The sequence below is a fragment of the Diceros bicornis genome, chromosome 27 (assembly GCF_020826845.1).
Source record: "Diceros bicornis minor isolate mBicDic1 chromosome 27, mDicBic1.mat.cur, whole genome shotgun sequence".
In the NCBI taxonomy this organism is placed as follows: Eukaryota; Metazoa; Chordata; class Mammalia; order Perissodactyla; family Rhinocerotidae; genus Diceros; species Diceros bicornis.
Genome location: NC_080766.1, coordinates 23,093,427 through 23,120,003, shown reverse-complemented (window position 1 = coordinate 23,120,003; position 26,577 = coordinate 23,093,427). Strand labels below are relative to the sequence as shown.

Below are 26,577 nucleotides of genomic sequence, written 5' to 3'. Positions count from 1 at the left end.
AACATAAAGACATATCAATTATATCTTTCATTATTCTTAATGGCACCATAACACAACACAGAAAATTCCCCACAAATTTAGGAAAGTCACAACTTAGGTAACATTATTATATGGCAAAACTCTTCAAAGAAATATTCGTATGGGCTTACTCTAACTTTAATTGAATTATAACGCTCATTATCATTGTTTTTACTCTCTATTTTAAATAATCACCAGCCTCTTTTAAGTACTAACCAAAGGAAAAAGGTTTCATAGTCAACAATGTTCATGGAAGAAACATTTATAGGTAATAACTTTAATAAAATGTTTCCACTGACAATTATTTACCTTCTTTTTGAGATTTATAATTCAGATTAAAAGAAGCCTACTCTTGTATATTTTCATTACAAAAACTAATTGACAATTTAATAGAAAGAAATCTGCCCTATTACATGATTATATACTCTGTTTATAGACATGGCACAGTACATACACAATATTTTCCTGAATTACCAATAATGAATCCAGGAACTGCTGAATAAACCTTAATTACAGTGTTTACAAACTAAATATATTGCATAATTAGTGGGTTTTTGAACAATAAAATTTTGAGGTGAATACCAAATAGCATGTTTCCCAATAAAGAACTGGCTGTATCAAATTATCCTGTAAATTCAAATAGGTTCTTTTATGCAATGTAAAAATATCCACCAATAGGCAGAGATGCCATATTGAATAATTTCAGTGGGCACTACTCATCTCATAGTCTATGAAAATAGCTATTTTTATAGTTGTATATTATACAATATATGCAACCCTACACTGTGTCCATATCCGATGACCTTTGTTATTCTGGGTCTTACTGGGAAAAATGGCCATGTTTTGAAGCTTAAATTTATATTTAAAATTTCCACTGAGTGTGCATATAAAACTAGCTAGTTTCCAAGATAAATGGGAAAATTTTTCCCCACAAGTCATACAATAAAGCAGGGAATATCGCTAATTATAGGTACTAATCATTATTCAGTAAGAAATATTGCTATGCTCATTTTTCTAGAAGTACAATTGTCATTATTTTAGTCATGAATATTTTAACAAATTAATTTAATTTAATATTGTCTGTGCTTTAAAAATTGAAAAAGCCCAAATATAAAAATAAAATATTACATCAAAAATAATAAATATCTTTATACAGTGATGAGATGCCAAGGAGAGGCAAACTGCTTAGACCTAGAGAATTCAGGAAAGTCTTAGGAATTATAAGTCCAAAAAAATGGAAGCTGAACACTAGATGATCATCACACATTTGAACAATTTTACTCTCATGTGCTCGTCTCAGTTATAAGGGAAGACGAATTTCTCTCTCTCATCTCAACAGAAGATGAAAGGTCTATTATCTGGAGAAGTTGGACCAAAGAACCTTTGGTCTCTGGGTTTCTAAACATAAGCGAGTGTGGAGTTGATGTCCTAGATTAAAAATGTGGGAACCATCTGACAACATCTGACACAAGCTGCTTTTCCACAGAGAGCCCTGGTAGCCAAGAATGTCCATAATAACCAAACAGCCAAAAAAAAAAAAAAAGCTATCTACAAATAGCTAACAGTTGGAGGACCTTTGCTGATGGGGCAGTTAGAAACCCATCTGATCACAAAGCTTGAAAAGCTCTGCCTTTGCAAACAGAGCCTGGTTGTGTTTTCCTCTCACTTTGAAATATACACATCCAGATATCCAGACAAGGATCACCAAATACTTGAGGAAAGTTTCCAATGTAAATGATAGAGAATAAAACAAATAAAAACAATAAAATAATAAGTCTAGGAAAAGAAAACCAAATCAGGGAGCAAAAAACAACTTTGAAAACAGACTATCATTACAATGATCACAGAGACAAGAGAATATACTGCATACATAAAACAAGGAATCATCAGAGAACAAAAGATTTAGAAATTTAAAAGAAATTTATAGACAAATTGAAAAATATAAATGTTGAAAAGAAAAATTTAGAGTAAAGCAAAAGATAAAAGTAGAGACAGAGAGAGAAAACAGGAAAAATGGATGATTAATCAAGGAAAGCCAATATTTGATTAAGAAATTCTAATGTAAAACAATGGGATAAATTACAAAATAAATTGTAACAAAATTTATCTTACCTCTAAAGGCCATTAATGTCTAGTATTAAAAGCTAAACAATTCTTCAATGCACATAATGTAAAAGAACCCTTAGTAGGCCATACCCAAGCCTGCTGCACTGGGATAAAGTGAGTGGTGGTGACGGGGGGTGCATTATGGAGACGATTCCTAGAGAAAAACTAAAGCATGGAAGGAACTAGGTCCTGTAACAGCGGTAGGAAATTCCATACATGTAATAAACTTTTCATTGTTGATGTGGAGCCCTCCCTCTAAATCTATATGTAAGATAGCAAACTTGCAGTTTTGGAGTATTCAGGCCAGAAAGATTCTTCATGCCAAGAGGGCTGTCAATGCCACTGAATTTAGGGCACCCTTCTAGGGACAAAGGAAGGTACTGGAAATTAGCATCTCTTTAGTTGCATCAAAATGTTTCTCAGTATTTGATCTACTAATCTTCACTCTACTCCAATTTCAGATTCTATTTGAAATCAGTTTGCTGACCTATCAGGCACAGGCATATATTTTATATGTCCAAATCTATAATTCAAAACAATCTTGGGGGGCCGGCCCAGTGTCATAGTAGTTAAGTTCACGTGCTCCGCTTTGGCGGCCCAGGGTTCGCAGGTTCAGATCCCAGGCTCAGACTAAGGCACTGCTTATCAAGCCATGCTGTGGTGGCATCCCATATAAAGTAGAAGAAGATGGGCATGGATGTTAGCACAGGGCCAATCTTCCTCAGCAAAAAAAAAAAAAAAAAGCAGAGGATTGGCAACAGATGTTAGCTCAGGGCTAATCTTCTTCATTAAAAAAAAAAAAACCTTGGAAAAAATGCTTATTAAATGCTACTTCTCCACAAAACTGAAATGGTCTTCTCTAGTGTATAAATTGATTTTTCCTTCAGATTTTAATTAAAATAGAACTTTTGCTAAAACTAAAACCTGGAGGAAAAGTTGGGAATTATATGTAATAATGAAGCATGTGCATAACCTTAATTATAGTGTTTACAAACTAAATACTATAATGTGAAAATTACCATCTATAGATTAAACTATACTTACTGTAATTACATCCTGCAAAGCCACATTGAAGGTTTAGTGGAACTATGCAATGAATGGAAAAAAATCTAACTGTGTAGTTATTTCCAAATTGTAGTCAGTTATTACATCCTTTGATTAGTGAAAATGGCAACAATTTGAAAAAGTAAGTTTCCAGTGAAAGTTCCATTTAAAAAATGCTATTATTTTCAAATAAAAATTTTCTCCCTTATTTCAGAAACAATGAGAAATTCTACTATATCCTTAGACAAATAAAGCAGAGCACATACTAATTTTGGTTGAAATTGAAAGAACTTTTATGTGTGATTCTACTGGCTACACATTTCACAAGTCAAAAGAAATAGATTTTGCTGTTTGCTAGAACTGGTTTATGCTCTGTTAAAAAGAACCTGATATTCTAAAATACTAATTTTTCATCTTTATTTTGAAGACCAGAAAGTGAGCTGTTTTGCAAGATTATTAGTTTCTCTTCATTTGTGCCCAATGAGGTGTATAGAACACACAAAGTGTTAAATGATATGGTAATAAATATGTCAGGTAGACCTCCCAACCAAAAAATCTTGCTACACCTGTGATACATGTTTTTCACTCAAAATTAAATGTCAGGATGACTTACATTCTATATTTGAATAGTTCAAGTTGTTGATATTTGACTTGTTCAGAGTTCTCCATGTTTTGAAAATTAGTTTTGTGACACATCAGTGATTGCGCTGATCAGTAAGGCTTCAATTAAACCTTGAAGAAGAATATAATAATAAGCCCAAGCCTTAATTGCACCCGAAACCTAGGACTAAGTTCAGAATGAGTAGGTGAAATTCAAAGAAAATTAATTAACGAGTTACTTAGGATCAGAACCTACTAACAGAAAAAATTTTATGCTAAATGACATTACAATCAAGCAAGAGTTGATACTTATTTCTAGATGGTGAAACCAGCAACTGGAAGTAGATACATGAATAGGGTATAATAAATTATATTTATGAACAAGGAAAAGTAACCGAACATCAGTTAAACTCATGTAAATTAGAATAAATAAATAAAGCCACTCTGAAGGCAAAAAAAAAAAGTAGTGGCTGAAATGTTCATGACCATATGCACCTGTCTTCTGATAGATAAACCTAAATCTATCTTCTAAAAATGCCTCAAAGGCAACGAGTATAATTATGTTTACAAAAATCTCTTAAACTTTAAGATGAATGATTAGCACAAACTATAAAACAAAAGCACAAAAGAAGAATTTCTTCACTATTCAAAAATATATACGTGTTTTAAAATAAAGTCTTCAGATTTTTAGCAATAGGTCACCTACATAGCCAGAAAAACAAGTCTTCTAAGTACACTTAAAATTACACGTCACTTTCAAAAATCTTTTTTAATGCACATATTATCTCACAGAAAAGGAACGCAAACACTGAAACATCAAAAATGAAGTAGACAGAAAGACCTGAAGCTAGAGGATCAGCCACATAATTGTTTTTCTGTCAGTTATTGCAGTCCTGTTGAGAACATCACTGGTACTCAGCCAACTGAGAGCGTTTGCACAGATCTCTGATATAAAAGATTTGGTTTGAATGTCCTCACTGGGCGAAGAAGATACAAGTGGGAGACTTGAGGCTGGGACCCCTGCCTGGAGCCAGGAACCTCAAAGTTCTTGGAAGGAAGTAAAAGTGTGGCTAGAACATATGCACATACACACACAGAGACACACACACACAGAAAGAAGACTGCTGGGAACTAAAATTTGTCTGGCTTGGCCTTGAATCAAATCACAGTTTGGCAAGGGGATTGGATAAATATTTTTTTGAAAATTAATAACTATAAACCTGCTCTCATAGTACAGAAAATCTCAAATCAAGAAATTAATTTAGGGTGCTCTGTGCTTCTAGCTTTGTAGTGCTCCACGGTAACTACCAGAACCAAAGGAGTATCTCCTGTGAAAGAATGCACCCAAATCCCGGGCCTTGCATGACTCACAGTAATAAGATAAGCAAAATATGAGATCACAATCTAAAATCATAAAATATACTAGTAAACAAGTCACCATGAGTGAGATTCTGCTGAAAGAAGCCAATGAACTAATAGAACTTATATAAATTAAAAATGTGATGATTAAATTAAAAACTTAATAGAGAGGTTGAACAGCAGATTAAACATAAGTGAACAAAGAATTAGTGAACTAGTAGATGGATCTAAATAATAACATAATAAAAGAATGAAACAATAAAATACATGTAAAGAGATATAATATTCTAAGTTCTCAAATTACAATTAGCATATAAATTGGATTTTTAGAATAAAGAAATACAGAGAATGGGGGAAGAGTTAACATTCAAGAAGGTAATGATATAACATTTTCCAGAATTAATGAAAGACTTAGATCTTCAGATTCAGGAATCACACCAAACCGCAAGCAGAGCAAATAACAGAAATCCACATTAAGACATGCAATTAAACCTCAAGACAACAGGTTCAAGTATATATCATAAAAACAGCCAAAGAAAAAAGTCAAAATGTTTACAAAGAAACGACAACTAACAGCAGACCTCAAAGCAGTAACAATGCAAACCAGAAGAGAGTAAAATATTCTGTTTAGATTACCAAAGGAAAGTAACTATCAAGCCTGAATTATATACTCAGCTAAACTATAATTTGAAAACAAAGTTTGAAATAAAAACATTTTTAAGATAAATCTTTTGAGAAATGAATGAAAACAATGGATCTCCTCGTCAGGATATGTACCACAGACAATTACAAAGTTGAATACAATTTTTGAGATTCTCACTATTGCTGAAGTCTGTCCTTTGCTCCAGATCATCTAACTTTCACCCTTAAGTGAAGCTACATTGGAGAGCTGTGTACTTGGGTCTCATTCTTTAGATCACTTATAATAATGCTTTAACTAATTCTTATATTTTTGTATTGCATTAAAGCACAAGCGAAAGAAGTGACCATATAATTACTTTTCTCTCAATTGTGATCCTTTTGAAACCACAGACACATAATCTCACAACTCATATACACACAAATACTTATCACACATGTTCAGGGCTTTACAGTCAACTTATAGTCTAATCAACCATCCATATATGGAGTGGAGTGAATAAACATGTTTAACATATCTGCCTTGTTATTCCTTCCTCCCTCCCTTCCGTTCTCTTCCTTTCCAATAAGAAACTTCCAAATAACAGTGATATTGCAACTTTCTAACTCATATTTAACTGGCTTATGCAAATTACCTCCTAAATTCTCTATACACCTACCTCCCACTAGCTAACACATCACAATAGTCACACACACACACACACACACACACACTACACATTACACATTATATCTACATATATACATTTTATATATATATATATAAGATATATATGTCTGGGTCACACTCACACTCTACAGGGCAATAATTTGTGTTCCACTTTCTCAACTCTTAACTGAATAGAGGGTAAACAGTGCATAATAGCCAATAGTACAGGCTTTGCAATCAGATTTCCTGTCTGGGTTTGGATTTTTAGTTTCACTATTATTTATCCATATAACCTTAAGACGTTAAACTTTATAGTCTCAGTTTTCTGCTTTATATGGATTGCCCTCAGCTTCATCCTCTGCAAAACAGAGAATGTTGATACTAACAAATTCTTCAGTTTGTGGTCAAAATCTATTGACAACTTATTTTCAGTTCTGAACACAGTGACTGAGATAGAATGAATACTTAAGAAATTGCTGTGGATTGAATTGTGCCCCCCCACACCAAATTCATATGTTGAAGCCCTAACCCCTAATGTGATCATTAGGAGGTCGGGCCTTTGGGAGGTAATTAGGTTTAGATGAGGTCATGAGGGTGGAGCCCCCGTGATTAGTGTTCTTATGAAAAGAGGAAGAGAAACCAGGACATTCTCTCCCTCTCTTTCTCTCTTTCCGCCACGTGAGGACAGGGTGAGAAGGAGGCCATCTGCAAGCTGGAAAGAGGGTCCTCATAGGAACCAAATCAGACAGCACTTTGATCTTGGACTTTCCAGTCTCTGGAACTCAAGGAGATAAATGCCTATTATTTAAGCCACCAAATCTAATAAATTTTGTTATAGCAGCCTGAGCTCAGATAGAAATGTTAACTATCTTTAATGTTATATTAATTTTCTGATCATTGATATTTTTCCTCAGCAGGGAAGAACATTGTTATTTTAGAAGACTATCATCACTATAGTATATGGGGTGGAATTAATACATTTTAAGAATAATTTCACTCAAAACATAATACATAATCAGCAAATCTTCATATGCTAAATGAGAATTTGCTTACTTACTAATATATGTTAATTTTGTTTTTTTGGATCAGCTAATAGATGACTCTAGAAAACATTTTGAGGAGAAAAGAGTAATATATTTAAATGTGTATGGATGCTTTATTTAATAGACAGAAATATTTTGCAATAGAAAAATTTGAGTAATAGCACTATATAAATGAAGACCATAAATTCTGAGGTTTACATATACACATGTTCATAACTATACACAGACACATGCATTAAAGTTTATTACATTTCATAATTCAAATTTCAACAAGATTTTGAGGTCTATGAAATTGGATCAGCTTTTTGGATTTTATTTAGAATAACTATGTACTAAAAAAGATATCATGGTAAATATGGAGGTTTCAGCTAAGATCCCATTTGCTGCCTAGCTGGAGGTAGTTCAGTCAGCAGACAGTTAGGGTCTGCCTCAGGTGCAGATAATTGTCTCCAACACAGCTGTACTATTCCCAGAGAAGCCTGCATCTAAGTAAACAAGGAAGCAGGGATATAAAGGACTGGCCATATTAGCCCAAGGTGAACATTCTGTAGGGTAACTCCAGAGTTCCTGGATAGGTTGGCTGAGGATTATCAGGCCTCCAGTACAGTCCAACTTCCCTTCTACTAATCTATGACCTGCGTCCTTTTACAAGACATCTTGCAGCCCAAACTCCATCTCTGTGTCTGCTACTGGATAATAAAACATGGAATAGTTGATACCAGAAGTAGAGGTATCTGATGGAGCAGGTGAAAAGATAGGGTATGCATCATTGAGTGAGATTGACAAGGTTTTTGAGATGTATAGAGGAAAGAGTGGCCTATTTACTAAGTGGTGCAAAAGGCTACCATACCAGCTTTGAACTGGGAGGGCAGCAGGAAAGGGCACTGCAGCAGGTCCAAGCAGTGGGTCAAAGAGTCTTGACTCTTGGGCCATATGATTGATCCAACGAGCCTAATGCTGTTTAATATATTAGGGATGGGAAGAAATGCTGTGTGGAATTTGTGGTCAGCTTCAGCGGGAGAATTACAATGAAATCTCTTGGTTTTGTGAGCAAAGTCATGCCATACGCAGTGTAGAATTATACACCCTTTAAAAAAATAACTCCTGGCATACTGAGCAAGAAGAAATGACTGACCAAGGCTCATAACTGGACCATGTGGCCATGTAAGTGGAACTGCCCATCATGACCTGGCTACTGATCCATTATATCATAAGGTCATGTTGCTTAATAACAATTTACTATAAGTGAAGTGGTCCATCCAAGATAGAATGGACAACGCTCCCTTGAGAGCTCCTCATCCTATTGGCTGAGGCTTTGTGAAGCCTGTATTGCACTTCAATTACTCCATTTTCCCAGTCTGCTTCCTTCTCCTCCTTTTAAAGGTGTTGATCCCTAATAAACACCTTGAACCTCAGTCTCCATTTCAAAGCTTCTTCTGTAGATACATGTTATTGAAATGGGGCTAAGTAATGGATTCATATTATAAAGACTCAATCATAAGGTGCTATAAAACAATCCTTTCCATTCTCCCACCTCTACTAAATTTTACCATTTCCTCTACTCTCATATGCTTTTGGCACTTGAAATACTGAGATGAACAAGGCATATTAGGTCCACTCACAGAGTTTACAAGATGGGAGAGAAGATAGATCACACAATTATAATATAAGAAATATAATATGATATAATATATTTAAAAATATGTAATACAATATAATGTAAGAAACATGTTGTTGCTTGCTGGCCACTCATTCCGGGGGAAAAGAGAATTTTAGCGTGAGAGCACTTCAAGAAAGAATGATTGTGAGAGCCCATTGTAGGATGGCTGAGGTCACAGAGTAATGCTGAGCAGCGATAAAAGGACTTAAGTCTGTCTGATGGGAAAATGTGAGTAAGGTTGAAGTGTCACTTTTAAAGAAAATCATAGAGCCTCAATGAAAATGTGTGCTTAAGGTAGAAAGTTTAGGTCAAAACTATGTTACATATTCCAACAATCAAATTATTGATGTAAATTTTATGGTAAACATAAACTATGATTAAGCACCTTATATTTCACATTTCTATAAGCATAAAGCATTTGTTATTCCAATGAATATCTTTACAAAAATGGTACATCTCTTTGCTAAAGGAAGAGCAAATGCCAGACACACATATCCTAGAATGTTAGGGGGGGTCCCAATAGGGTTACCTCACTTATCTCCTGACTACCTTTTGCATTTATGTTTTCTTCTTAGTCACGTATTTACATTCACGCCTGTTATCCAAATAGAGGGGCTACACAACAGAACAATTAAAGACTTGGATTTTAAACATAAAATGAGATCACATTGCTATCTGAGATAAAAAGTACAAAATAAGCATTAAATAAATCAGATTACAAAGGTGCACTTAATCTTAAGAGAAAGAATGGCACTAGCCAAGCAAGAGGAAGTTGTATGGAAAACGGAGTGGACACGTTGTCCTGAAATTTTTAACTGGGATAATTCAAAAAGAGGAAAAAGAGACAGCAAATACTGCACAACTGAGAAGAGGCCAGGCACCTCCTACAGCGAAGAATGAGAAGAGACTGAACTGGCTCTGCAGTCTCAGCCACGACACTCCCACCTCCAAACCCATTGCCCCACACTCCATATAAGCTGAAGACTACAGGGAAGAAGAAAATCCTATCATTGGAGCAGTGTGTCTTCCACCTAGGAGAAGGTGCAGAGGTGCCTCCTTCCCTGCGGGCAAGTGAAGATTGCTCAAAGGGATGAACGGATCCATTGGATTTGTCAGCACGAGGTGGGAGTGGGGGAGTCTGGCATTTCCATCCTCATTTGGACTTCTGCTTTCACAGAAGATTAATCTGTCTTCTGAAATAGGAAAGCCATGAGGCAAGTCTAGGTTCTTACATTTTAGCTTACTAAGGATACAGAACTTTTCTCCAGGACAAGTAGACATTGCATAAAATTGGTGGGCTACAGTTACACTCAAAACAAACTTGCTGATTACAAGGGTGAGGACGTATTTAAGGAGGTCAGGCTGAGCAGTGGCCCATCTGCGGCAACTGTGTCTCCAGAAAGCTTTCTGCTGTGTTTGCCCCCACACATTTATCCTCAGGGGGCAGGTCCTTACATCTCCGTCCCATCAAGAACACAGGCGGCAGAGACAGCCCAAACAGAACTACAGAACCAGCAAAATACAAGGTATTTGACTACTTTTCTCTTCCCAAAAGAACATGTGTATTTCATGTCATCTCCCCACTCTCACCTCCCCAGGATGAAGTCCAGCTGTCATGGGTGTCAGAGAAAATGTGAATGCTATACTGGACTTTCTAAATTTTAAACTGTGCGGGACTCAACTGTATGTATTTGTACTTGAAAATGACCATAAGTCTACAGCGTCTGCCAAAGGTGTTAAAGAACAGAAAGTGGGATTCAAAAAGAATGGGCGAAGGCAGTATTTGGATTTTAACAATCACATTTGTACTACAATGAGTTGAGATCATGCAATGGTTGGGTTACAGGACAGTAACCTGATTTAAGGTACCATTAATGTATATATGAAAGAAGAGTAAGCCAGGGAAACAGAAAAAATGTATCAATGGAGAAATTTTCCTCACATGAAAATGAGAAAGTTCCAGCCACAGGACTTTGAATATTTCAGTCTCATTGACAAGCTTCAAGCTGTCCCAGTCTGAGGGCGTTAAATATTCCGTGCATGTAATTTCCCCTACTGATCTTCATGACTCACCAAACAAGTTTCTGACTCGTGTTCTCTTTCCTACATAACATACCCACAGGTAAAGAATATACCTATCATATACACTCTGAAATGCCTAATTTCTGGGACAGTGATTTCTCATTGCAAAGTGACAAATGTTCTTTGTTATTGTTATTATATATTAATCTTATAAGCATGGAAATCGGCTTCTGAGAGATGGATACATGGGGTACAAAGTCAGGTTTTTGAACCTGATCAACTTGGCTAGATTAAAGTCATTATAAATTCTCCATGGTGTTGCAACTTTGTAAGAAGTCTCGGGGGGATCTACGAACCTTTGCCCCCAGGGTGGAGGGGTGGGATGAGGCAGTATGATTCTGCTAAATTTAATTTCTATAATGTTCAGAATTAACATTACTTTCTTCATGGCTGTGCTTTAGCACCCACTTGGAGTGTTCTGTAGTATCAGAAATAATTCATTTTCCCTTTCTGTCTCTCACTTTTCACCTCCCTTGTTTTCTCTCTCTTAAAAAAATATTATTCCTGGGGCCAGCCGGTGGCATAGCAGTTAAGTTCTCGCTCTCTGCTGTGGTGGCCCAGGGTTCACAGGTTTGGATCACTGGCGCACATTGATGTGCCACTTGTCAAGCCACGCTGTGGCGGCGTCCCATATAAAGTAGAGGAAGATGGGCATGGATGTTTGCCCAGGGCCAATTTTCCACAGCAAAAAGAGGAGGATTGGTGACGGATGTTAGCTCAGGGCTGATCTTCCCCACACACACAAAAAAATATATCATTCCTGCATCTAGGGTAATGGTTTCTTTTACTAGAATCCTTGAACTCAGTCATTCTTTCTGGGACCATCTTCATAAATCTTCTCTCCCAAACTACAGAGCACGTGCACAAAGAACATTATCTATCTCAAATCTCTCATCGTTAAAAGAAATTATAAGAGCTGAACTGTTTGGGGGCATTATCTGTAGCATGTGGTAAATAATTAATGATTGATAATATTTCTGACACTTCTGTCAAAAACCCGTAGTTACTCTCAGAAAAACTTGAACAAGCAGGTGCTAAGATTGGTGAGCCTAGAATGATTTTATCTGCTCTGTCTCCATTGTCCACTAGGATAATTCATCACAGGAAGGTTCATGCCTTTTTCAGAACCCTCATACCATGTGTGTTGGGGTCAAGGCAAGGCCAGCAGAGGAGGACAATACAGAGCAATAATTTCCTCAGAATCTTATGCTATTCTTTTGGGCCACTCAATGTAATTTTATGTTCCAACCAACAGAGTCCAACTGGTAATTTATCATTATTTCCTACTTTAGTTTGTTCTCCTTTTAATGGGAAAACATATTTTCACAATGATGAAATTCTACATAAGTGAAAGAAGCGTTGTAAATTGTTTTAACTTCTCAGAATTAGCTAATTCCATTACTCAAAATGCCATGATTGGTAGTAAAAATTTTCAAAACACAATTTTGAAATAAATTTTAGTAGACAAGATTAATTTTTATAGATGGCTTCCTGAATATGTATATAAGACATCTACATATTATAGTATGACTTTCACATCTATTTATGGAAGAAATATTATCAGTAAATGAAAAACAAACACATATTTCAGAATATTCAGCCATCAAATCTAACATGTCAGCAATTGTTTTTCCACCACCAAAATTTTAAATATTAAATTTTTTCCCCCAAATTGAACTTTGGTGATTTTGCTAAACTCTTCCATCTTTACTAAAGATGGAAACTTTTCCAATATTTATTAAAGTTATTGTCAAGAAGAATAGGGCAGTGCAAATGTCTTCCCAACCCTACCTTATTAAAAGAAAAAAAAATACATGTTGAAGGGAAGTAAAAAGCTATTGACACAGGTATATTGAAGATCAGCTTGAAAGAACCAATGCACTTTGAAATCATTGACTCACTTTGAACTCCATGGGAGCGTACTATTTTCCAGGTTTCTGATGCCACTTCTTTGACATCCACTTGATAGTGATGGATAGGCACACCCCCATGGGAGTCCGGCTTGTTGAAAGAAATCTTGGCTGTGGTCTGTGACAGCTCTATAATCTTCACTCCATAGGGACTGGATGGCACATCTACGAAGGATCAAAAACAAAGGAAATATAATCCAAGTAATGTGGATGGCCATTATTAAGACTTATGGTGCTCTGAGAATTAGGAATAAAAGAAAATCACTGCCTATATCACTTAATATATTTCAATTACAAAATTGGCATAATTGCTGATTGATCACTTCCAATTGCAAAGAAGTATAAGCTAGTAAATCTTTATTATCACAGCAAATAAAGAGTAAAATATTCAATATCAAATTTTATTTATTGAGGGAATAATTTTACTTCTGTCTTTTCTACACAATATAAACATTTTATTTGCATTCAAGGAAACCAAGCTTGTGTATATGTGTGTGTGTGTATGTTTGCGTGTGTGTGTGTGTGAGAGAGAGAGAAAGAAAATTTTTTTTGCATATATTATATATTCTACAAATATATGAATAAATATATAATTTAACCTCTGGACTTAACTTTACAAAAACAAACATAAAACTTGATTAAAAATAATGCAGTAAATGTAAATGTCTGTTTTGATACAAACATTCATATAAATATCTCTAATGGCTGTCAGAAGTCAAATGTGCCTTATTTTCTAGAGTTAAAGGAGAACAATGTAGATCATATAAAAATATGCCTTATAAATGGTACTGGGCAAAGCCAGGAGGGCAGGTTTACGGCCTTTTGGATGTGAATAGGGTAAGGAAATGCAACACTTGCATTTCAGCTCTAATTAGTGACTGTAAATTATTCGGAGATCCTATAAAATGCATTATGTTATAGCTCTACGGTTTGGAAATAAATGTGCAGAATACTTATGCATCCCAAAGTCATATTGCTATTAAAATCTTATCTGGAAATAAAAATTTTAAATTATCTAAGTAATCTATTTAAGCTGTCATACATAAACATTATCATAGTTTTCATGTTTCTATAATGCCTAGATTGTAACTGTAGGTTCTTTTCAACTGTAGGTTTGATCTAAAGTTTGCAGAGGAGGATAAAAGAAACATACACACACACATTGATTGTTCTTAATAAGATTGTCAATTCTCCACCCCATGCTGAGTGACTCTCTAATGTCAACTAGGACTAAGTCGGACATCACAGCAATTATAATCTTCAGTTTGAGAATACGTTTCAAAAGGAAAGGTACTAAGTATTGGAGGAGGAGAGAGAAATGTGATTCCTCATGGGCTCTCACCTTTGACGACAGGGCACGGAATGGTGCTTGGTTCTTACCCCATGCCTAGAGCTAGGCACCACTGGCTGAGCTGTGCACCCTGACATGGTACACCTACTGAGAAATAAGGGCCTTTTTTTTTCTTAGCACAAAGGTATCACCAAAACATAGGCTGGTGGGTATCTTTTTCTAGCCATTTGGTCTATTTTCAGACCTGCTGACTCTTATCCTGGTTTTTTGTTTATATTTGTATTCTGTTGGCTTCCTCTTTCTGTTACCTGACTAGGAAGAAAAGCATATTTATGACTTGCAGCTCTAGTATCTTCCTAAACATTTTTGTTTACATTCTGATTTTATATATTCAACCACCTGCTGACTACTAAATTATTACATGCTTATACATGCATACATACATACGTACATGTAACATTGAGAAAAGTGCCTGGAATGTACTCAGTCCTCAGGAAATACATGATGAATTAAATATTTCAGTAATTAAAAAAGTATACAAAGATACAGAACATGTCCAGGTGAAAGGCATCTGATATGCCTAGACCAACATTGCTAATTCTTCTCTCCACTCCCTCAACTGTTTTATAATCGCATTCATCCTTGAGACTATCTCTTATATACATCATCATTAGTCATGAAGTTATTTATTATAATTATCATATCCATTCCTTCCTTCCTGTTTCCACTGTTAATTCCCAAGCCCAGGCTCCATCTGCCTCTGCCTGCAATGCCATTAGTGGCTCTCCGCTTCTTTTTCTATTGGACATCCCACCAAATTTCAATCCATATGGCAAATAAATGCAAAATCAATTTTTCTAAAGCACCACTCTGATCACATCACTTCCCTGAGGAGGATGTTCAGGAGCTTCCTCCTCTTTGCAGCATCAAGCTTAGACTTTTTAATCAGCCTTTCAAGATCTTGAGTTATCTAACCTCACTGGGTGTATGTAAACAGAGGACCACATTGTGAAAGACCATCAAGCACAGTTCAACATTTCAAACGGGGCCTGTGGATACTGACTTCCATAAACAATGCTCCCCTCATGTTTAGCATATTTTTCTAAACTCATTCCTAGTACCTTCTATCTCAATAATTAATGAATGCCACCCATCACTGAATGAATAAATAGAACAGCAATTGTGCAAACACATATTTGTTTCTTACCCTTTCTTTTCACCTTCACTAGTACCAGTATAGTGTTGGATTAAGAGCCTCGATATATATCGTCAGAATCTATGGATCCAAAGTCTGGCCTTGCTACTTTTGTCAACTGCAATCTTAGACAAGTCTCTTCATCTCTTCAACCATAAGTATTTTTCTCTCTAAAATGGACATTAGAATAATACCCACGGCTATGGCTGCTATGAGTATCAAGTAATGTAGAGCACATACCTGAAATACATTAAGCACTTAGTAAATGTTAGTCATTGTAATTTTGCTATCCCTCCCTGATAATCACATTCCTTCTATTACCTTATTGTGTATCCATTGACATCTATCAATATTTTAGTCAAATGGAAAGTAATAGATACAATGTTGAGGTTTTTCTTAGAAATGTATGCTGTGTATAATAGCAAAGAGTTGGTGGCATGATCAAGGAGTCAGATAACAACAATCTCAAGTTACTGTATGACCCTCAGCAAATTAAATGTGTTGGGTATTAGTTTCCTCATAAGCAAAATGGTCACAACAACACCAACATTAAATTTGCTGCTCTGAGGATAAGTTGATGGATATAAATCACTGGACATTCACAAATATTATTTTCACTTACCCTTTCTTTAAAAAGACTGGCAGTGTATAACCGATATTGATAAACATTTTGATATTTATACATATGCCTAAAGTTATAGTTCAATCAACGTATAAATATTAAAACATAAAAAGTCTGCCTTGGTGATAATTTTATCTTGTAACAGGTAGAGGAACAATGATAGGAGCTGCTCCTCTGACTTTAATTCTGATAAAATAAAGGAATACAATTAGATAAAGAGGAACTAGTTCCAGTGAAACGGAAGTATGTGCAGCCTTATGAAAAAGGAAGAGGGCAATAATCAGATATATACATAGATGTTTAGAAACAGATTCAAAATAGTACATCAAATATTATGTTCCTCTGTCTAACAAAAAAGCATCCCAAAGTGAAGATAGCCCCTGTAAAGCAAAATTCTGAAAGTATATGTCCAAAGAGACTGATGTGGAAGAAAAGGAAAGGTGCTAATAAATATAATGTGCCTGCAAAGGAGATCTTGGATGAGTAAAATTTTTAATAACATTTCAAAATGAAGATGAATCACAGAATTACAAAACAATATTTCCTCCGGCTTTGGAATAAGCTAAGAGTATAATACGCTGAAGACGACAACAACAACAAAAAAGGATGAGTTGTATATGTGAGTGTGCACGTGTTCTAGCTCTTCATGGTCTCTTCCTCAATTGCATCCTCAATTCTCAGCAAATAGCCTCAACGTGAAAGAGAAAATAGAAGTCATCAAGCAAGTTCACTCAAATCGTACCCTGTCACCTCTGGATGAGCCTGTAATGAAGTCTGCCCCCCTCGCTTCCAAGGCTAAGCCCTCCATCTCTGAAGGGCATTTCTTTAATTTTCCTGCAGAATACAACATCATCAGACAGCTCTTCTCTTTTTTTATCTTTTGGATTTTTAGTCTCTCTTTCTTCTCTCTCCTATTACCATGAGCTACACAGGTCTCCCAAACGATAAACTTTCTTCAGTCCTACTTTCTTCTTAGGCAACAAATTTCTTTTGTTTCCCTATCACACTGTTTGAATAGGTTGTTGCTAATTTCTGCCCTGACGTCCTTACTTCTTCTGGGAATTTGGTTTCCCATAGAAAGCTGGGAAGCTGGCAACTAAAGTATAGTTCAGAGTCACTGACTCAGCTCTTTCCCCACAGATGAGGATGTGGTATGGCTAAATTTATTTTTTTTATTTATTTTTTTGTTGTTGTCAGAGATCATTTTGTTTTTATTTTATGCTTTCTTTTTAGTTTTGCTCCCAACAGCTTATAATACTTTGTTCTTTGTCTCTATCTTTCCTCTGTTTTCTGCTTGTTCTTTTTTTTTTTAATTTTTTGTTTATTGCAGTAACATTGGTTTATAACATTGTATAAATTTCAGGTGTACATCACCACACTTCTATCTCTGCACAGACTGCACCGCGCCCACCACCCAAACACCAACCACAACCCATCACCACACACATGAGCCGAACCATCCCTTTCACCCTCCTCCCTCCCCCCTTCCCCTCTGGTAACCACCAATCCAATCTCTGTCTCTATGTGTTTGTTTATTGTTGTTGGTATGGCTAAATTTAGATCAATCAGAAGACCTTGATATTTGTAAACCTTCCTTTAAGTGGAAGTATTTAAGTGAATATTCTCCCAAAATTGTTGTTTTAAACCCTATCCTAGATATTATCTATTTCTATTTCACATCAATTTCTATCATCTAAGCTATTCCCCTTTATCATAAGGAGTGGAAGGCTAAAAATCTTCATTTCCAAGATGCACTTGCTGCTACGGTTCTAAGTGCCACGGAGACACTGAAAGAGTGTGAATGCCATTCCCACTTTTCTGAAAAGGTGCCTGTGGACAAGAGGACCTACAGAGGTGAATGATAGCAGCAGCTGATCTCCTTCCTCCACAGTCCAGTCACACAGTTTCTCCTGGAGGGTGCTGTGATGTCAGCAGAGGGGGAGCTTGGCAGCACAGCCTCCTGACCTCTGGTTAGCAGCTGCAGACTTGGTCCTGGACCTCACTTGTGGTATTCCTCCTTCCCTTTCCTCTGCTTTTCCAATTCTTTTATGACCACCCAACTGTCTCTATTAAATTCCTTTATGCTTGGTTTCTTCATTAATCTCCATCTGATGAGAGTCTCAACTACTAAAGGAATTGTCACATAAAGACTTGCACTTCCTAGGTTTAGGAAGACCCTAATATGCAGAGTATTATTATCAACTGCATGCACCTCAGGGCTAGGCTGAGTGGAGTTCCATTTACTTCATCTCTGAGTGGCCACCTTATTTCTGACGAGATTTTATATATATTTTTCCTATTTCAATCGTGAGCTTAATCTAACATTATAGCCAATCAGCAGCACATCTGCAACTCTGCAAATTCCTTCTCATTTCACTACCCATCTGGTTTTCTCCAATTGCCAAATACAAATCATTATTATATTGATCTTTTCACAGCATTTGGTCACATATGTTTAAAATTTTCTCCTCACAAGTAATTATACTAACTCTCTGAATAATTGTTTTTAATTTTAATTGTTCGTAAGTCCATCATTTAAACTGAAGTACTCTGGGGAATCTGTCCTTGATTATATCATTTTTACCTCTAACTTTCTCCATTGAAGTCTTCATTGGCTCCTGAAGTATCAATGGAAATTATTTCCTCAAACACACCCAAGTCTTGACCCTTCTCACCAGTCATGGCCTCCCATATCCCATTATTAATTGAGCATATCAACTATGACTCATAAGCAAATCAAATAAAACACACTGAATCCTTTATACATTCAATAAGTCATCTAAATCTACTACGAGCCAGGCAATTTTCTATGTTCTGGAGTAAATATGAGACAGCAATCACTTCTCCTGTAGAGGTTACATTCCAATTACATAAAAGTAATTGTAACATATAAATTATTTATTATAAATGCTGTGGTCAAAAATTAATCAGGGAAGGGAGACAGTTTAGGTGGGGACAGGGAGGAGAGTTGCAGTGTTATAATTTTAAACTGGGTAGACAAGAATAGCTTCACTAAAAAAAGGAATTTTTGACCAAGGACTTAAAGGAGAAGAAAACGATTTATATGAAAATGCTAAAGAGAGAAAATAGTAAGTACAAAGATGAAATATGCTTTGGATGTTTAAAGAAGGGAGCAATCTGTGGAGAGCAGCACGCCCAAGGTAGGGGAAAGGAGATGGAGTTCAGAGAAGGCCAGTAGGGGGGGATGGGAAGGGGACCTTGTGAAGCCTGAAAGCCTTTATAACCACTTTAGCTTCATCTCTGACCAAAATAGTAAGCCACTGAAATGCTTTGAGCAGAAGAGAATTATGCTTTATTTATTTATTTATTTTTAATAATAAGAAGCCCTGCTCACCTTTTATTTAAACTACACTCTAGGCCAAAGCAGGAAGGTAGACTAGAAATGTATGCAACAATCCACATTAAAAGCAAAACCAAACCAAACCAACAAACAAAAACAACTAGAATCTAGAGCTTGATATCATGCAAACAATGAGAACCGGAAACATCCTGCTGGTAGAGTCAACAAGACTTGTTGAAGGGTTGGGTGTATGGTTGAAGTAAACAAGTCAATTCAAGGATGACGGTGAGTTTCTTGATCTGAACACCTGGAAAGAGACAGTTGTCATTTACTAAGATAGGAAAGAATGCCAAAGGAAGATATGTAGAGGAGAATATAGGAAATCAGGTTTGGATAGCTGGACATTTGGACCTTTGCATTGGCTATCGAACATCTAAGGGGAGAAGGAATCAAGTGGTTGGATATAAAAGTATAGCATTTAGGGAAAAGATCTAAGGTGAAGATATATTCTGGAGTTCTTAGAGTATAGGTGGTGTTTAAATCCATAAAAATTTAGAAGAATAGCAATGGTGTGAGTGTTGATAAAATAAAAAGATATCCAAAAAACTGAGGCACAGTGATTATAAGTGGTCAGAAAGATGTGGAACAACTAGCAAAGGAGACAGAGAAGGAGTGGTCAGTGAGGTAAGATGAAAACCAGGAAAGCATATGACACGCTAGCTCAGTTGGGGGCTGGGAAGATGATTGAAAGAGAAAGAAATGATGAACTGTGTAATATTCTGCTGCTAAATCAAGAAGTATGAGGACTGAGAATTGACTACTGAAATGAGCATGAGAAGGTCAATGGATACCTTGTTAATATCAGGTTTTACAGATCAGTGAAGGTAAAAATCTGACTGGAAGAGTTTGTGACAGAATGAGATGAAAGTAATTAGGTACAGCAAATATAGTCAATTCTTTTGTGAACTTTATTCACAACATGGAAATTGGCAATTGCCCATATTCTATGCTATGTTGAACTCAGCATCTACAATGCTACCAAGATAGTTGTTCCATGATAAATGAATCATGTTGCTTTACGACTAAAAACTCCAAATTTCCCTTGCTGTGTACCTGATGTAACAGAATGTAAATATGATGAATGTTTTTAAGGAGGTCCATAATTTGGTCTCTCACCACCTTTCCATTCATATCACCACCATTGATCCCCTCACATGGTATGCCCTCCAGTCCTCCATTAAATGCTCATCTCTTTACAGTCTATACCTTTTCACAGCATTATACCTTTGCACACTCACCTTGATTCTGTCCATCTTTCCCTTTCTTCTTCACTGGACCTGTTTCTACTCACTCTTTCAGACTCAACTCAAAAGTTGACACTTATTTGAAGCCTCCCCCAAGAATTCCAGTCAGAATTCCATTTTATGTTCCCAACCATTTCATTCACACTTCTATTGAAATCCTTATCTTTTATACCCTAAGTTATTTGTAAAGATGAGGTGCCATATATTATTCATCTTCAGATTCCCAAGATGTAGAACAGTATCTGGCACCTACTAGAAGCTCACTATATGCTTGTTGAGTGAGTGAACTAACAAATGATTAGGAATTGATGCAAGCATGGATTCCCTAAAAATAATATCTATCTATCCTAATTTCATTTTTTAGAGAATTTAGGCAATTAGAAAATTAAGAGGATGCCATAAAGAGTTTCTGAAGACAAACAAAAGTTTCTGAAAAAAAGAGCAAGACGTAGACTTTTCCAGGCTATATCATAAAACTGATCATGTAAGAGAAAACTGGCTTTATATTTAGTTGAAGAAAGTGTGTTTCCAGATGAACTAATTTTAACCTGCTTTCAAGTGTTACAGAACAAGGGTCTGGATAAAATGCTGTCTGAGTACAAGGACAAGTAGATTGACTGTAATTCCATATCTACAGAATTCTGTTCAATTGATCCAGCTTAACCTGTAAGTAGGTCTCCATTCTGAAAAATGACTTGTCTAGGCTTATCCATGACTGAGGTGAAAATACAGATGATCACTTCATGATATCTGTGAATTAAATTAATCTTGGAAAGAGGGCTAAAACATCGGATTTTGACAGAGTCTCAGTAGGTTAAAAAGATGAGCCAAAACTGACAAGATGAGATTTAATAGGGGTAAGTATAGAGTCCTGAACTAAGGTTAAAAAAAAAAAATTGTGAAACACAGCACAGGAGACCTCACTTAATAGTAGTTTTTGTGAGAAAGATGTAGGACAAGACACTTGAAGGAAAAATGCAGGAAAATCAAATGAGATTTTGTATTATTTAATAGAAATACAGTGTCCAGAACAAGTGAGGTCATTATCCCATTATCCAATTTTAATATGCATTGGTCTACAATGTTTAGATCTTGCATTATGTCTAAAGAGACATCAACAAACTGACTTCTACCCAAAAGACAAGTGACCTATATGAACTATAATTTGGCCGTAACAGTAGCTAGCTAACATGTGTTGATTACATGCCATGTGCTGGTGCGTTGAACGCATTTCATCACTTAGTCCTCACACAGTCTCATCAGGTATATCTTGGAATGGCTGCTATGGGACACTGAAACCCCTTTTAGGACTGAAGCACCCATTCCTAGTGCTGGAAGTGTCACCTGATGACAGCTTACAGCAGAGTCCCTCCCCTAAAACTGCCCAGGAGAAGGTGACTTTATCAGAAAAGCGTGTTAATTAATGAAGCAAAGATGAAATCATTGTATTGAAGTTTAATATGAAAAGTTTACAGTTAAAAGTTAAATATAATAATGTCTCTGTCTCTCTCTAATTGTATTTTTTCTTTTTTTTTTTGGTGAGGAAGATTGTCCCTGAGCTAACATCCATTGTCAGTCTTCCTCTTTTTGCTTGAGGAATATTGTCACTGAGCTAACATCTGTGCCAGTCTTCCTCTATTTTGTATATGGGACGCCACCACAGCATGGCTTGAGGAGCAGTGTGTAGGTCCACACCTGGGATCTGAACTGGCAAACCCAGGGCTGCCTAAGCGGAGCACGTGAACTTAACCACTACACCACTGAGCTGGCCCCACTAATCGTTTTTGTATTTGACATTTTGGTAAAAAGTTAATATAACAAAATCAGTTATCAAACACATATGTGAAATATCTTATATTTTCCATACAATTACATAAAAAAGTATTTATTTCAATTTTCTAAAGATGAAAAATAGGTCAAAGAGAACTTAACCAATCCTTGCTCATGAAAATGAAGCCAGGGTTTAATAGAAAGACTTTGTTCAGGGTTTTTCTGCTTTAATCAAAGCACAGTTAAATATCTTTTATTTTTAAAAAATCATTTGAGAAATGAATAATCATAGATTCCTTGATATTAGGTGTGAGAATGTAAAAAAAAATAGAGTTTGAAAAAAAGGACTTGAACCATTAAAGATAGCATGTAGGAAATGGTACCACAAAAAGGGATTCTGCCCTCAGGTTGACCCTTTACTCATAGGAGCCCTTTGATGCAGCCAATATTTTATGCTACTCATTGTTTAAATCATCATCATAATAATAGATATAATAATAACAAACTGTTTTATGTATTGTTTCCTAATTTGTAAACATAACTTTCTTCTGTAAAATAGGTATAAATATATCCCATGTACTTCCTTGAGCTACTGCGAGAATTATGGCGACGATTACTCAGGATTCAACTTAGCTCATCACTCCTATCTGTTTTCTTACTAGAACTTTATCAAGCTGTTCTTTCCCAGCAGAGATAATGGCAAAAGAAGTGGGAGGCATGGAGGTGTAATATCCAGCTTATAAGTGGCATCTATATGCTTATTTCTGTACCCTGTTATAATTACACTGTTACTAAAGACCATATCTCCATTGTTAAGAATAATGGCATCACAATTATTAAGAGATTTAAGAGATGTCTAAATAACTTGCTATATTTTAGAGTAAAATTATATATGCATATTTGAAAACACTAGTTGTCTGTGAATAAATGATTAATTAATAGGCAAAAATGTCTTTTTAATATTTTAAAACCACTTATAGGATCACATATCAAACTACGTATGCACACACAAAAAAGATACAGATGATTTTTATCAAGAACGCTACTTATGTTCACAAGTTACGTGGCTTACCAAAGATGCTCTATCTTATGCATATTTGTTTATTCCCCTTAGTTTCCTTCCTTTTTATTCTTTTTTCTTTTAACATAATTTCATATTTACAGAAAATTTGCAAGAATAGTGCATAGAGCTTTTCTTTTTAATCTGAATCACTAACAGTAAGGTGACATGATGCCAACTTTAGCATTTACTTACTACAACAAAATATTTTACTACAAAGGCTCTATAAAACAATTAAATTGCTATGTAATCCAAAAACCACAATCAAAATTTACCTACCATCCAATAATGTCCCTTATAACAAAAGATGCATGCATGATATTTATCTGTTATTTATCTTTACTGCCCTTTAGTCTAGACAGTTGCCTTGGTTTGCAAGGCTTTGACACTTTGAAGGCTAGTTATTTTGCAGATGGTACCTCAATTTGGATTTGTCTTGTATTTCCTCACACTAGATCCTGATTATGCATTTTTGGCAGGAATAACACAACAGTTACTCCGTGTTCTTCTTGTTGCCTCTTGCTGTTAGTACCTAAGTTTAATTTTCTTATTACTAATGATGTTAATTTTGATCACTTAATTAAAGTGGGATTTGCTTGGTTTATCAACTGTAAAGTTACTATTTTTCTTTTTGGAATTAACTAATAATTTGGGGATAGGTACTTTCAGGCTATTTCTATTTTTTTACTCATCTAACTTTTACATACCGGCTTTAGCAACCATTGATGCTCTTTTGCTGAAATAATTTGTATTATGATGTTTGTTAAAGTTGGTTTATGGATGTTTTTGACATATCCCTATCCTTTCTTTTAATTTCCTTTTTTTATGGCACAACACACTGACCCAGGTTTATCTTGCAGTTTTTCTGTCCCACTCCTAGAATTAGCCATTTTTACAAAGAGCACTGGTTACTTTTAGTGCAGAATGGTCTTTAGAATCCAAGATCTGGCTGTCAGGTATGTTCTACGCTCTTTGCAGCTCCCAAGTCCTCTCAGTGGTTAGAACTAGCTCAGAAACTGTTTTCTAACATTCCTCGTTAAAGGAAGCTCCGTGTAGAAATGGCTGAACACACACACACACACACACACATATCTTTACTTCTTTTCTCCTTTCTATACCCATCTACATACATTAAAATCAGAGTTCACACTGATACCTCCAATACCCAACTATTACCACAGGGTCCTTCTAGGTTTTACACTTGCTCTATCTGTACTTCTCCAAAGGTGAAATCGTTATCTAATATTATACTTTACATATTTACTAATGTTATCTATGCCCCTGTAGAAATGAATCATCCATCACCGCCCTCCCCTGACACCCTGCCCCTTATTTGAACTCCTTATAGTGAACAGATTCCAACACTCCTCTCTGGGTTGCTGTTTCTGTCTTGGCACATGGACATCCTTTTCACTGTGCCTGGGCTCTAACACCACACACTGGACCACTAGATCCCCCCTTCACTCCACTCACTCTGCTTAGGATCTGACACCCATGCCAAGTTGCTGTGCCCCATCTCACCTGCACACAGATGCCTACCTGGATCAGATGTAGGACTTAATTATTCAGAAAGTAAAATAGGAAGAACAGAAGGAAGGAAAAGAGGAGGGAAGAAAAGATCTTTGAAACAAAGGAAGTTAAAAAGGTAGCTTTTTCTTATATTTTTCACTGAACGTACAGCACATGATTTCATGCTAAATTTTGGCTGTTTTAATTTATTGCCCTTTGAAATCAAAGTAATCTGTTACAATATAAAATACCATACGCCAAATTATCTTGACTTTTTACTAGTCAAATAGCCCAATGAAATATTGAGCAGTGATATGTACGCATATTTTGAAATATTTAAATTTCTATATAATGTTTCTCTTATATTTTATTTAAAATCACATTGCACTTTCAGGGTTCGAATTTTCCCAGAAAGACTAAATTTTGTAAGCATTAAATAAAGGGGTCTCATCAAAGGAATAATATCTATAAATGTTGATATTTAAATGCATGTTTCCCATCTAAGGCTCGGTGTCTAATTCATTTTTATATCTTCATTACAAATTCAGTTGAATCTATCTTTTCCTGAAATGAATTTTAGGTGTGTATTTGTCACAAAATTTTGGAATACTAAGAGAATTGCAGTATTCACAAGATATTTCCAACAACATTCTAACTCTTAGCTTGAACACACATTTTCTATTTTTTATTATGGTTGGGCAGAGGGAAACCTACTATTTTCACATCTTCATTAGAAGGATAGGTTTCAAATATATTTTTAAATGAAAAATGTTACAGTAAGAAATGTGAGATAGGAAGGTGCATAGACATTAAATATTTCCTGTGATTTAATAAGATTCTTTAAATCTCATCAATATTATGTTCTATTTTTCATATTTTTTCCACAATTAAAAACTCCTAAAAACTAAAAAAAAAAAAAAGTCTGGTCATTTATCAAGTTTTACCCAATAGATACAAAACTGCATGATTTGTAAAAAAAGCCAGTGTATAACAGTGTATCAGCATTAATATAATTATATATATACACATATATTAATTATATATCTAGTTATCATTTATAAAAAGTTCATACTAATTATAAGGAAATGTGCCTCATTTCCTAAGCTTTGGAATTAATATGAGTAGTGAATGATTCTTATCAGTACAGGTGACACTTCAATTTATAATCAATGAATTTTGATATGACTTAGTACATTTCACTTGCCTGAAGTTTAATTTGCTCATACAATGGTTCCTTCATATGCCTCAAAGTAGAGTCTACTTCCCATGATTTTCATTGAGATTAATTTTCTAATGACTTCATGGTTGACAATAATATTCATTTATTTCCTTCCTTCCTTCATCTCTCCCTCCCTCCTTTCCCTCCTGTCTTAACTCCCTCTCATCTAAATATTTTCCTTCCTGCTTCCTTCCCT

General features: G+C 35.5%; 1 protein-coding gene across 1 annotated transcript in view; it reads right to left on the bottom strand.

Annotated features, from left to right (window-relative positions):
- Positions 1 to 26,577, bottom strand: part of NCAM2 (neural cell adhesion molecule 2) — a 444,936-nt gene that overhangs the window by 41,947 nt on the left and 376,412 nt on the right. Inside the window, exon 12 of the mRNA XM_058522953.1 lies at positions 13,102 to 13,275. Coding sequence (XP_058378936.1) covers positions 13,102 to 13,275 — 174 coding nt within the window. The remainder of the gene's footprint in view (positions 1 to 13,101; positions 13,276 to 26,577) is intronic.